At 44.3% G+C, this 14,378-nt stretch overlaps 1 protein-coding gene across 5 annotated transcripts in view; it reads right to left on the bottom strand.

Moving 5' to 3' along the window:
- Map3k1 (mitogen-activated protein kinase kinase kinase 1) overlaps positions 1-13,131 on the bottom strand; it is a 68,160-nt gene extending 55,029 nt beyond the window's left edge. For 2 of the 5 annotated variants that reach the window (XR_010050490.1, XM_063258184.1), the window contains exon 1: positions 11,843-12,363. Coding sequence is in view for 1 of the 5 variants with exons in the window: in XM_063258184.1 (XP_063114254.1) it covers positions 11,843-12,324 (482 nt within the window). In the remaining 4 variants the exon portion in view is untranslated. Of the gene's footprint in view, positions 1-10,895; positions 11,060-11,842; positions 12,364-12,921 lie in introns of those variants that run through there. The other 3 variants (XM_063258188.1, XM_063258187.1, XM_063258186.1) reach the window with 3 other exon arrangements.
- Positions 13,132-14,378: the final 1,247 nt, after the last annotated feature.

Genomic DNA, 14,378 nt, shown 5'->3' with positions numbered 1-14,378 from the left:
CACAGGTGGCTTTGGCAGGGGAGACGCTTGTTTCATGAGGTACATCCACCACCTGGGATGGATAGTGACCCCTACGAGATATTTCCTGTACAAGTAGCTATGGGCCAGGGACGCAATGTATGGGAGCCTTTTGAGATAAAGCAGATTAGAGAACTTAAAAATACAGTTACAACTTTTGGGCCGACTGCGCCTTACACCATTGCCATGCTGGAGAATCTGTATTCTGGGCCCCTCACCCCCGCGGACTGGATTCAGCTGGCGGGGGCGTGTCTGCCCTCGGGTGGTTACCTGGATTGGCGAGCCTGGTATGCAGAGTCCTCTGCAGAGCAGGCTGAGAGAAACGCCAATCGGGGAGACCGGGGGTGGAACAAGAGAATGCTTGTGGGAGAGGGTCGGCGCGCTGATGGTCAGACTCGGTTCCCCGGCGCTCTCTGGCGGGGAGGAGATAGAGAGCCATCCGCTCCGCCCTGGAGCTCTTTTCTAAAAGCGGCTCCCCGCCGAGAGGCCGCCACAGGAAACCCTCCCTTCCCTCAGCCGGCACAGGAAGTGACGCCCCGTTTCACTCTGTCGCGACCGCAGTCTTATGACGTCGCGCCGCTGGGCAGACGGTATTTTCATGGGCGGCTACTCTGCCGAGCAGGCTGAGAAAAACGCCGGTCGAGGAAAAAGGGGCTGGGGATTTAGCTCAGCGGCTTAAGCGCCTGCCTTGCAAGTGTGCAGTTGTTAGTTCGATCCCTGGTACCACTAAAAAAAAAAAAAAAAAAAAAAAAAAAAAAAAACGAAAAAGATAAAAATAAAAAATAAAAAACAAAAAGGGGGAGTAAACCCTCGAGGTTTGATCCCTGGTGATGTTTGGCAGATGGACATCACACATATACAGGAGTTTGGGACTCTTAAATATGTTCATGTTTCCACAGACACCTGTTCTCGCGTCATATTTGCAACAGCAGAAACAGGTGAAAAAGTGTCTAATGTGATCAATCATTGCCTGGCGGCTTGGGCCGCATGGGGCAAACCAAAAATATTAAAAACTGATAATGGACCAGCCTATATAGGCAAAGCTTTCAATGAGTTCTGCAAAATGATGGAGGTTCAATTAAAACATGGTATCCCATACAATCCCCAAGGTCAAGGAATCATTGAGAGGGCTCATAGAAGCCTCAAAGAAATTTTACAAAAACAAAAAGGGGGAGTAGGCCAAGGCCTGGCCCCAAAGGCACGATTATCCATGGCACTATTCACACACAATTTTTTAAATTTAAATAATGATAATCGCTCCCCAGCTGTGGAGCACTGCAACCCTTCCCCCAACCATAAAGGGTGGGTGAAGTGGAAAGATGTCCTGACAGGACAATGGATGGGCCCGGATCCGGTAATCAGCTGGAACCGAGGCGCGGTTTGTGTTTTCCCACAGGAACCGGGACGAGAACCACTGTGGATACCGGAGAGACTGACACGGACAACAAAGCCCTCGACTGAAGATCAGACCTGCCCTACCGGAGATCCATCACAGACCAACCAACAAGATGAATAGAAATAGCGGTAGCTCGAAATGGACAAGAAGATCCTCAGACATATGCATGGCTTGCTCGATTGGCCCACGACCGAGTCTAGATATGGCGGGCATCCCTCATTCTCCTCCATAAGGTGACAATACACAGCAGGGTAGATGAGTCAATGACGGGTAAGAGCGTGCCTCCCCAGCACGACTCGACCTAAGCCAGGCCCTACCCCATCCTGCACGTAAGCCGCTGGACTGTTAGATGCTGCCCAGGTCTAAATTTCTCTCCGAGGGGATTTCTTTACGGAGAGGAAATGAGTGCAAGCTTGTGTGCATCCAGGTTCCGTCCAGTTTGTGCCTGGCCCTAGAAAAAGGACGAGGGCCTCAGGGCCTTGGCAGACCATGGGACGGCCGACCAGGGTCTAAGCCAAGGACCTACGGTGGGCCTACGCATAGGGCATAAGCCTCTGCACCCAGTCCAGGAAGGGCTACGATGCGCACATTCATAAAAAATAAAAAAGGGGGAGATGTTGGGAGCCGCAGCCCCGAGCCCGGTCGCCTCACTTGGCGGACGTGAGGCCTGTAGTAAAGAGTGAGGCCTGAGGTAGATTACCCCTCCCATCGAATATGCTAGTTTCCTGCTTACCGCGTAAACAACCCGCTCAACAATATAGTCTGCCTGGCAACTGATGATGTTAGCCAATCAGCTTGCCTTGCTTACTTTAACATGATTGGACACTGTACCCGTATATATACTGGTGCCACCCCTGGGAGGAAGTAGAAGCCAGGTAGAAGCCCGGAAGTAGAAGCCCAGAAGGAGCTGCGGAGAGCGGACCGATAGAGGCTTCGGGGCAGACTGAAGCACAAGAGGAGCCGCGGAGAGCGGACCAAAGGAGGCTTCAGCTGGGAGAACCCAGGGCAGGCTGTACGGAGAAAGGAAAATAAAAAGAAAAGGTTGTCCACTACCAGACTATGTCGTGTGTCCTTCCTGCCGGCCGGGAGCGGACATCGACACCAAAAGGGTAAGGAGATCTAGGGGCAAGGATGGCAAGGATGGCAAGGATGGCGTTCAGTCTGGATGCATGATATTTGCAGTACACAGTGAAGTTGTCCCCCTCTTGAAGAACTATCCAGGTAATAGTTGAATGCAAAGTTCTACAACCAAAGCAAAGACATTTCAGGCACCAAAATATCAGTAAGTCTGCAAAGATAATCTCCTTATAGAACCTTACTTTTTATGCAGTGATTGATTTTCTTTTTTTCCTTTTTTCTTTTTTTTTTCATTTGTGAGGCCCAGGGGACAAGACCGTGCCTGCCACATGGCAGGCACCAAAAGAGGCTGGTGCCTGAAATAGACAGGGACTCAGGTCCTTGCGACCAGGTCTGCTGTCACTCCCTGAAACGCATAGTATACTGCCCCCAATGCTCTGAGACCAGCAAGTAATAGTCAGGAAGATTGATTTTCTTTTAATCTTTCTATAAAACTTGATAATTGTTATTTAGGAATGTAGATCCTTGAAGCAAGAAACAGATTTGAAATAAGTGTATTTGAGGATTTCTAAGTATATAAACAATGTAGTATAAGACACGGAGTATTTTTAAGATAGTAAGTCCTAGGATGCCTTATCGAAAAATATGAAGAAAATAAAAGTTTGAGTCCTAAGTCACTTATTAAGCTTAAAGTATTTTTAAAAACCCATAAAGACCTCATAAAAATCTTACAGTAGAGAATATCTACTATGTATACAATATTTACAATTTATGAAAAATTTTTCAATAAACAATGGAAACATGAATGCATTCTGTCGGAAATGCATGTATCAATACCATCTTCATTTTATAGGTGAGCAAAGAAATTACAATACTTGCTAGTGGTGAACCCCTGGCTAGTACCATGATTTTTGTTCTCTTCTCGCTATATAGCACTGCCTCCCCACAAGGCTTTTCTGGTATAACCTAAATACAGAAGTCTTCAAATTAAGAACAAAAATTTGAAAGCAAAAATTTAAAACTTATTAATGGAAAAACACTATAATCAAAGTCATAACAAAAATTGAGGAAAACAATTATAATGTATGACAGGACTGATATTACTATATATAAAGAGTGCTTATACGTTAATAATAAAAAAGCAATTTTATCCCAGATATAAAAGGAAATTCACAAAAGCAGCATGAAATTGTCAAAAGATGTGAGACATACAATGACCCTAAAAAGCTGAGAAAAATAAAGTGAGAAATCTTTTATCCAGGAGATTGGCAAAAGTGGAAGACTGTTGATATGTGATGTTAACAAAAATGTAAAGCGAAATTCTCATATACTGAGCTAAATGTATGCCAGCATGATGTTTAACATGGCAATTTGGTTATATGATTAAAATTTTAAATATCTATACTATTGACTCAGCAATTCCATGTCTGAAAAATTTTTAAAGTGTTTTGAAAAGAACTGTCCAATTATTTTATTGATAAAATTTATTGCACAAATTTATTTTGGGGGGGGTGTTGTTTTTGAGACAGGGTCACACTATGTAGTCCAGAGACTACTTAAAGTCTAGGCCAACCTCCTGCCTCAGCCTCCTGAGTGCTGAGATTACAGGTTTACAGGTATGCGCCACCATGTCTGGTTAGTCTACAAATTCTGAATACCATTAGGACCTTGTTACATAACAGCCACTGTACAAGCATACATGGAATGTATTTTGAAAATTCAAAATAAATTTTTAAAAAAACTTTTTTTTCAGGAATGTTAACATTTGTATCAACCTGTCACATTTTTCCCCCTAAAGGCTCAGTAAAAATACATTTAGCATACCAAACAGAAGCCAGTGCCAGAAAAGGTCGCAATTTATGGTACACTGGGGTGTATAAGAAACTGAAACACAGTTTGAAAACAAGTAAACATCACCTTAGAACATGTAGACATTCAGAATGCTTTCATAAGCAACCATCTCATTAAACCAAAAACCTACCAGTAACTTGGTCAATGCTACAAAGCTGGAGCTTAGCACCCAATTCCTCGAAATCGAACTAAAAAAAGGTCAGAATATATTGGTGGTAGCTAAATACTTATTAAAGTATTTCAAAGAGACTGCAGGGGATAAACAATCAGACCAACAAATAAAGTAAAAGGCCTTTCCACACAGACATTCCACAAGACACTGCTAATGAGTAGTATTCAACTTTACAGAATGCTAAAGGCCATGTCATCTATTTAGTATCATGAAGGCTGCCAGGACCATGTCTTCCAGTTAATTGAGAGGTTTATCACTTTAAGAATCAAAACAGTTTGTACAACAATCTTGGGTAGAAAATTTCCTTTAATTCACTGAAGCATTGAAACATGACAATTTTTTGATAATGAGCAACAGTCACTGTTAAAAAGAATCTTGTATAGTTTATATCACACTCATTTTAGAAGTTAAAAAACTAAGGTCCAAAAAATTATGCTGAACAGTGTACTCTGTGCTAATCTCAGAGGCTCCTCAGGTGGAAGTAACTGTACCAACACCAGGTGGCCCCCACAGCCCTGCTTCTCATGTGCTCTTCTGCCTTTCTCCCCTGCACGGGCAGGTCTGCCAGCACTGCTGTCTGAAGGGAAGCTGCCTCCACAGTGCTCATAGTGCCATCCCTCCCACTTTAGGGACTCTAAATGAACAAGATTGCAAGGACAACACCTAAAAAAAGTGCCAATCCCGAGAAAATGCCCTGGGAACTCTTCTAACTGAAAAATCAAAGGACTTCAAAGCAAAGATTTTGTTACAGACCCTTTGGCTGCTCAGAGCCTTTTTTTCTCCCCTTTACTTCTTAGTGCTAAATCACGTTCTAGATAAGAGAGGCTGCTGGGTTTAGTTACCACCAGGAAGGTTTCTGTTACATGAGTTCTTGGCTCCTGAAATCTCATATAGTACTTGTCTAGTAAATCTTTTCTTTAATGCAAATGTGAACTTCTATTATCTCAAGCTGGCTTATCAAATCAATTTTGCATGAAGCAGGGTTTTCAAGAAAAAATCCTGAAAATGGTATATTAAATTTAGACAACATCCTGAGAACTTGAAAAAAAGAATAGTTAACATATGGGGCTCTTCTGTGCCTATTTATAGATAAACATTCTTAACTCCCTAGTAAGTAAAGAAGACACACTTGCACATACAAATAGCCAACTCTTTCTACCTATACAATTATAGGTAGAGACTTTTGGAGGATAAAGATTTACTACCATGGAAGAACTCCTGAGGTGACAGAGAACATCAGGAAGATTTACCCATTAACCAAGTTACCCAGATGCTTTCAAATACAGGAACTAAATTTTCTTAATATTTGACAGTTTTTGAGTACAGTCCCAATTACTGTGTAACCATACTTAGTCACTGAAACATAGTAATTATTGTAAATTTTATATTAAATTAGTCAAAATTATCAAATGTCGTTTGCTAAATACAAACAACAGTACTACTAAATACAAAGTAATGAACAAAATTCAAAAACATGCTAGGAGATGCTAAGAAGAATAAGAATTCCTTGTCTGTTAACAATTTGATATTTAGTAGTATTCAGAATGCTGTAAGTCCAGTTTGAAGCATGTGATAACATTATCAGTTAAATGATTACTTAGGCAATACATCTGTCAAGAGCAAAGCTCTGGGTCTCCCTCTCCCCACTCCACACCCTCATCATTATGCTTGCATGTGATAACCTTAGTCAGTGTTATACCACATGGCTCCAGGACTTCCTCCAGTCTTCAAGAAGTCTCTAATGGCCACATTAATAATTCCCAGGTGACAGACATGTACTTTTGGAAACAGACAAGTGGTGGATTTTAATTCTCTACAGCATTCTACAACATCTCAATCACATCAAAATAACCAGCCTGTCATGGCAGAGGATTCAGTCACTAGCAATACAGAATTCCCTTCTACACTGCACAGAACTAAATCAATCAAGACATGCCGGAGAGTAGCTGAAGACAAGAATATTTTACTGAATCATCTTACACCCTACAGCATGATTTGTATTTCTCTGCATTGTTTCCTTAACTAGCAGAGTTGCTGTTACTAATAATAAAGACTGAACGTTAAAACTAGCATTAGCAGATACTGAATTTCTTGCTCTCCATACCCTCATTTTAATTTTCTCTTGCAAGAAAAAAGGAATCATGCCTGAACCTGCAGCACCACATTACTCTTCAAAAATAATCTGAAACTCATGTGTGTCTTGATTCCTTTTTCCATTACTGTGACCTGAACCTGCAGCATGTCTATCCTCACAAAAGGAAAAGGGCAAAAACTCAGAGGCCAAATATACAAATAGAAGGTAGGATAAAACCACTCTAACTACTTACTTGGAAGGTCACTTAATTCCTTATGAAGGAAGGTACCACTGAGTCACTGCAGACATAGTATGGAATGCTGCGCATCAGTCAGATTTTAACCTGGAGCTCCTCTGTGTCCCCATTCTTTTTACAGCATTTAACAGGGTACTATGAAACAGACACTGCAACCTGAAAGAAAAGCTGCATGCTGATGACCCTTTTTCCCTCTACCACCCAGACATCACTTTGCAGAGGTTCATAAATACTGAATGAATGACATTAAAACAGTAACACGGGGCTAGGCCCAGTAATAGCTGTTTCCTGTGTGACAATCAAGGTGAATGAGTGATACTAATTCCTGCTTATCTTTTCACTTATGATTTAAGGCAGTACAAATCAATATATCTAAGAAACAACACTAGTAATTTGTCTTGTGCCCAATGAGATGGGGAAATACAAATACTCTTACTTGTACTATGCACATGAAGCCAAGTTACAATATGGTACACACCAGATACATGCTAGCAGATAAATGTAGCACTGGGTAGAGACCAAGGTAGGTGGTCTATAAGGACTCCTGCAGAGAAGATTCCTCTTTAAAAATAAGTTAATTTGATGACGGTTAATTTGAAAAAGAAAATGGAGGCAGCACAGAGTAATGAAAAGAACTATGCAGTCAGGCTGTCTTGTTGAATTCTAGCTGTTCTAGTTGTTTTATCATACAGCTTTAACATCTCTAGTGAATCTTCCTCTCTTGAAAACAGAAATTATAATGTTTTAGCGAGGTGCAGAGATGATTAAATAAGATACTACATACCACTTGCCTGTCACACAAAGGCAAGGAAGGTGATCATACGGAGGCTAAAAACACCATGACACCTCTAACCTTGCAAGGCTTAGATGTACCCTCCTCAGACGTACGTTATTTTCCTCAGCTCTGGCCTTGTTTTATTTCTTACCTCAAAAGATAATTTCTTAAAAAGCTATTTATCCCTGCTGACATGCTCAATGAACATGCTTTAAGTCCCAGGTAAAAATCCTCTTATATTTTTACAATTAAAAAAGAGTAATTACTAGTGTCATAGCTTTGCAATGAATCACTTAATTCTGGTTGTGATTTCTTTCATGATTAAAAATGTCCTTAAATTGTTTTTTTTTTTTTGGATTTTTAAGACAAGGCCTCTATTATGTAGCCCAGGTTGGTCACTGGTCTCAAAGAGGGATCCTCTTGTCTCAGCATTCCGAATGCTGGAATTACAGATGTGTGCCACACAGCTGGCTCCTTAAAATTATTTCTTATAGGCATTTTAGGTTATTCCTAACACTGTACCCTTTGTCCGTATTAATAGTCTTCCCATTTTTTATCTTTCAGTGCTGGTCACGGAACCCAGGACCTTGTGCATCCTAGGTAAGCATTCTACCACTAAGTTATGTCCTTAGCCTGCATTACATTTTACATTTTAAGCAGCTCTAACTTTTGACACAGACATAAAAGAAGGCCAGAACTAAGGAAAATAACCAAGTCTGAGGAATAGACATGGTATCTGAAACAAGCAAAGCACTGCAAAGGTTAGAGTGTCCTTACGGAGTTCTCAAGGGAACTCCATTCCATGTTCCCCATCACTTTCCCTATCAAGAGATACCCCTAAGCAGAAGAAAATGACTGGGGTACAGCATGCAAAAGCAGTGCTTTCTAATTTAGAGCACTTCAGAATGTCCCTCATTTTTCCTCCTAATCCACTCCTCCCAACTACTTGTCACCCCATCATTTCTCTTTGGAATGCACAACCAGTGTCAAGGACTGATTAGCAGACCCAGCCTAGGCAAGCTGCAGCTGGTCTCTGCTCTTGCTAAAACCAAAAGAACACACCTTTCTTCCTACATTTTGAAATCAAGTTGACAAGTCACTGACCATATCTAAAACAAGCAATATATTATGATTGAGGTACTACATAAGACATAGAAGATGTGAAATAGTATCAATGAACGGGGTTACTTCCTGTTTTTCCTGACAAAATGGAGTTATTATAATGTATTGGAAATCATGTATTAAGGAATGTTGGTTAACCAGTCATCTTTGCCAAGATCAGATATGAAAAGAAAACAAAAGTTGGTAACAATTCTAGCTCCAATATTTCTCTTCCAGAATTAGATTTAATAAGCTTAATCTTTGAAGAATGTATTAGTTTTCTTAGGTGACTTAAAAATGGAACTTGGAGAAAATTCCCAACTGCAAAACACAAATTCAGGAAAGACTAACTTATGTGATTACCCTGATTGTTTTATATAGAATTAATTTTTAAAAAAGATATATTTTTACGTGATAATGTTCTCATACCTCCTCTTTATCAAAAGGTCATTAAATTGTATTTTTAGTCCATTAACTTCTAAAAGGAAGTGAAACTGAGGGCTATACAAGGCTATAAAAGCAGCCTATAAAATACCTTCAATTTTAAACAAAAATGAACATCAATAACTACAGCATATCTTGTTCTTTCATGGGACCAGCAAATTGATAGTTTGGTTTTTTTAAGTTACAAAAATAGGATAGAGTAATTATATCTAACAAACACACAATAGTCTCTTCAATGGAGAGTAACACTGTAATTTTTCTTTAAAGACTGTAAATAGGAAGAAAAAGCCCTTAATTCTGTAATATAGTATAAGGAAAACTTCCAAACCTTTGGATATCACTTAACAGGCACAAAACTTTCATTTATTTCAATTATTACCATTAAGATGACAGACATAAATCTTTTAATGAATATTACTTATATAACATTTTCATTTGCATTTTCTATCCTTTCAATTTCTATACCCAAAGACCAGAAAATTGAAGGAAATTTTGAAGTCTAAAAAAACAAAATCACAAAATTTTCTTTACTACAACACATAGGTCTTTAGAATTCTTCTAAAAAATAAAAACCTATTTCAATATTTCATATTAAGATTTTCCTCTTGAAAGTATGAGCATAGCTACTGTCAAAAAAGGAAAATTACAGGCCAAGTGAGGTTTTTTTTCAAGTGAGTTCTAAAGAACTGCTTATAATGTTTTTCTAAGACTTTAAACGGCAAACAAAAAAGTATTTGAAGAAGCAACATAAAACACATTAAAATAATTTTACACATCTTTTCTCCATAACCAAAATTCTATACCAGGAGATTCAAATTAATTCCAATTCCATTACCAAGAAAATTGTAAAAACAAAAACCCCAATATATTTCAAAAAGACATTTTACTACAAATGAAGTCTTTACATATTACATGGTCTTCTGGCTTATTAAAAATATTTAAAGAACTATGCTTACTAACTCATTGTTGCATATACTGGGCTGTGCAATTATAATCCACATGGGGTTAAACAAAGAAAAAATGCAAGCATTAAAGCATGGATTACTAAATTCTTGAATTCTACCTGCTTCTATCTTAGTCCTCTTACTTTGTGTCAAGAGGCAACACTACATTTTTATATTTTTACAGTGACTGCTCTTGTACTAGGACATTATGATGTCTAGAACGCTGACATTTGCTAAATTACTTATTAGACCCAAACAATTAGGTCTCATGAGAATAGATAAACTTAATTTCTCCAATTTGAAGTTAATATTTTTCTTAATCTGTGGTTCATTTGTAGGAACAGTTGTCTTCTATGAATTATCGTAGTTAAGGTTTAATCCAATCTGCACAGAAACAGGAAACCATACAGGAACGCATCTGTTGTAAGACTAAGTTATATTTACAAGTGCACACAGAAAACTACAATAATGCTATACCACGGTGCTCTTTTAGTACTTCCTGGGGAGGGGGGCATCCAAGTAATAGTCTATGACTTTAAACAAATAACTAACGGCACAAGAAAGAGTCAACTCTTTAATCGAAAGCAAGGGTTCCTACCATCAAATTCGTTATCACAATGCAGGACAGTTTATTCCCATAATAAATGTCAAGGAATTCTACAGGACAACCAGTGATTACCATAAAACATCGCCAACAACTCTAAATAGCCACCAAGACTTTGTGCTTTTGCATACACCAATTAGAGTTTCAAAAGGGCGAGGCCACAGAGCCGTCGGTTTGAATTACCTTACACACCTCCTACTTCACCGCACCAGACTCTATCCAGGCCGAAGCCCACTGCCCGCGGCCCCTGGAATTCGGCGGACCGCACAGCTGCACGGAGCACGCAGCACCGCACCGCGCTCCGCAGCCCTGTCGCTTTGAAACTGAATGGCTGACACATCCGGTCCTGGCTCCCACACTCCTCCGCCAAAAGCAAACTTCACAGGCCAAATTCAAACTCCAAGCAGAAGGCACTGGAGCTTTAGCGTTGCAGTTCAAATTCCCAGGCACAACAGGCGCCCCTTGGGGGACGTGTTAGACAAACCGCACACCAAGGAGACTGCAAGCCATGAAAGTCCGCAGCGGCCCACCGAGCCGCTTTGACAGGCGTCCCCGGCAGTCCACCCCGGGCCCCGCAGTCGGCGCTTGGGGCGCACGCCGCCTGCCTGAGCTGCACCCGGTACCTGCCGGCGGCCCTCCGGGCTCCGCCTGTCACGCGCCTAGCCCGCTGCCACTGCCTCGGCCCTCGGTGCCCCTCTCCCGACCTTGGGCTTCCCCACCCACCCCGCCCCCTTTCCGACCTGCGCCCGCCCTCGCTCAGCCTCGCCCCCCGGGACTCCAGCTCTGGTGACCACAGTCCCGGGAGTCGCCACTGGGCTGTTCGGACCTACATTCTCGGAAAGCTCTGAACTAGGGAGCCCTACACCCTTCCGCAACGGGTCTCCGCAGCGCGGCTCGCACGCCTGTCACATGTCTGCAAACAATAACAAACTCCTCAGCAAGTCCCCATCCCATCCTTGGGCTGGTGCTGGGCACCGCCCGACCTTGGAGAACTCAGTGGTCCCCAGGGGCGCGGGTCCCGCGAGCAGCGCTGGGCCCACTGCGCCGAGACTCAGGACGCAGCGCGCGGTGCCGGTTCATTCATTGCCCTTCGCCCGCCCCGACCCGCCGCGCCCGGCTGCACTGCTCACCCGGCGGGGGCCGCTGCAGGAGGCGGCTCGGCGGTGGGCGCCCGCGTTCCGGATTCGGCCCCCGTGGGACTTGGGGCGCCGCTGTCCGACTCGGCCGCCGGCTCGGCAGGGTGGACGCCGGCAGCGCGGCTCGCCGCTCCGTGGGGCGGCGGCACCACCGGGAGCGGCAGACTGCTCCCGCCCGCCGCCGCGTCCGCGGGCTCCGGCGACGGCGAAGTGGAGGAGGACTGCGGCGAGGAAGCGAGGAAGAGCGCCGGCTCGGGCAGCTGGTCCAGCTCCACACTCCGCACTTTGCGCAGCTGCCGCCGCCTCCAGTCCCCCCGCTCGCGGGGCCCGCTACCCGTCTCCCGCAGAAGCCCTGCGGCTGCGGCGGGCGCGCTGCTCGCCTTGAGGGGCCCTCCGCCGCCTCCTGCCTCGGGGCTCGCCGCCGCGGCGCCCGGGAATCCCGACGACGAGGCGCGATTCCCCGCCGCCGCCGCCATTTTCTCTCGCGGGCTACATTCGCTCGGCCCCTGCGAGGGAGGGAGGGGGCGGGGAGAGCGCAGGGGGCGGGCGGACGGGCGGGCGGGCGCTGCGCCGCCAGCGTAGGACCGCCTGCGCTAACGGCGTGAGCGCGGCTGCGGCGCCCGGCCGGGCGGAGAAGACCGCGGGGGGCGCGGGGGCGGGGACGGCGCGGGGGCGGCGTGCAGGTGGGAGACGCGGGCTGCGCCCTGGAGCGTCTCGGCTGCGCGGGCGGCGTGGACGGCTCTGCGCACTGCTGTGGTTGCAGCCAGGTAGTCCGGGCCGCGCCGCCCGAGGGGAAAGACCTCGACCCAGCTCGCTGCGAGCCCGCCCACAGGGAGTTCGGACCTGAGGTTTCGCAGCTGGAAGGTCAGGGACGTAGCCCCGCTCTGCCTTTCGCAGCCGCGTGGGCGGACTGGGGTTCCAGGCGCGGTCCGGTCCCACCCAGCCCGCTGCAGCGCGCAGGTGGCGACCGGCACTGCCGCCTGCTGCAAACCGAAAGAAGGCTGACGTTTAGCAGAGGTGCTCCCGTGGACCAAAAAGTGTATATACAAAGTTTTGTTGTGAAGAAAACATACCTTTTCTTTTGTCTCTCATTCCACCCCTCGTACTACAAAAATGCAAACTTCCAGGATTTCCTGTAATACCTTGCTCACGTCCTGAATCAGCCGGTGTGCCCTCCCTCCCGTCTACTGGCTAGACAGCGACAGCCAGGGCCCAGCTCCCAGCAAAGCTTGACCATGTTCTCCCTGCTGTCTTGGGAAAGGCAGACGTGTGCAGAGCCACCGAGAACACGTTAGGGGAAGGAGCCAGCGCTATGCCAGGAAGTACTCCATCATATCATCTTCGGTCAGGTCTTGGCGCTCTCCAGATCTGATGCTTCTAGCTGCACGTCCCTCTTCCCGGCAGTCAGGTGACAGGCCGGTTCCCAGTCCCCGCCCTGCAGTGGCCAGGTCCCCCCGTCGCGGTGCTCGGCGCTCGGAACCCTCCCGTAGCTGGAGTCTGGCGCTTTGGAGTGGGAAAGCACTGTTTACGGGTCAGTGATTTTCGGTCGTTTTCAACCTAGTTGAGCTGCTATGTCACGTGTACTTTCCCTTAGGTTCCTCAAACCGGTTTGTATAGGATGAGAAATCTCCGGGAATCTCTGTAGTAGCTTCTTTAGATTTATGTTCTAAAACACTAAGACATAGGGAAGGGGGAGAGGAGTGACGTGTTTCTTACGCAAAGAAGGCAGAGAGTTATCCTGTCAATCTTCATGCAGTTAGACAAAAACCTGAACTATGTACAAAATAATTTTTGACTTCTCCAGAATAAATCAAGGGAAACCCTCCTTCTCAGGTATAAGATTACCTGGAGAAGAGTAGGGTGATAAGGGTTTTTAAAAGGGCCCTGGCTTTATACTAGTTCAGTGTTTTGAATAATGCTACAACAGATCCAGCAGTACGAATTTTGAAGTTCAGATAAATCTTAAAATTTTAGGTCTACATTTAGGCTATAATTATATGCTTTTATAATGGTAGTCAAGCATATTATCCAAACCAAATGGTACTTATTTCCCAGGTCTTCCCAGATTGCCACACCCATCAAATCCTAAATTGAAAGGGATAAACTTTCCTCTGTTCCCATTTAGATCTTTTAAAACCTCTAAATTTGCACATGTGTACTTGTGCACCTGTGAGAAAAATCAACGAAAGCCTTTAGCCTTTCAAAAGTGTTCCGAATTTGGACTAATTTTGAAGTTTGGCCTGGGTAGCAAAATAAAAACAGGATTCCAGCACAAGGTTGACTTTGTCACTTTGTATAGTGATTGATATTGGGATCAAAGTAGGAGGGATACTATATGCAGCACTATGGAGTAGCTACGGTTCACTAACTTCCTGTATTCACCACACACCACCACAGAGAAACCTAAGTGCTGGTCTTTGTAGTTTTTGGTTTTGACTCATTTTTGCTTTAGTCTTTTATGTAAATATTCTGACTGTCATGCATTCGCACATGGGCACACTGATTTTAAGAGAAATACTCGGGGCTAAAT

The sequence above is a fragment of the Cavia porcellus genome, unplaced genomic scaffold (assembly GCF_034190915.1).
Source record: "Cavia porcellus strain 051 isolate PalLab524CR breed Dunkin Hartley unplaced genomic scaffold, mCavPor4.1 scaffold_11, whole genome shotgun sequence".
Taxonomy (NCBI): Eukaryota; Metazoa; Chordata; class Mammalia; order Rodentia; family Caviidae; genus Cavia; species Cavia porcellus.
The sequence above is the reverse complement of the archived record's forward strand: the minus strand, read 5'-3'. Positions and strand labels throughout refer to the sequence as shown.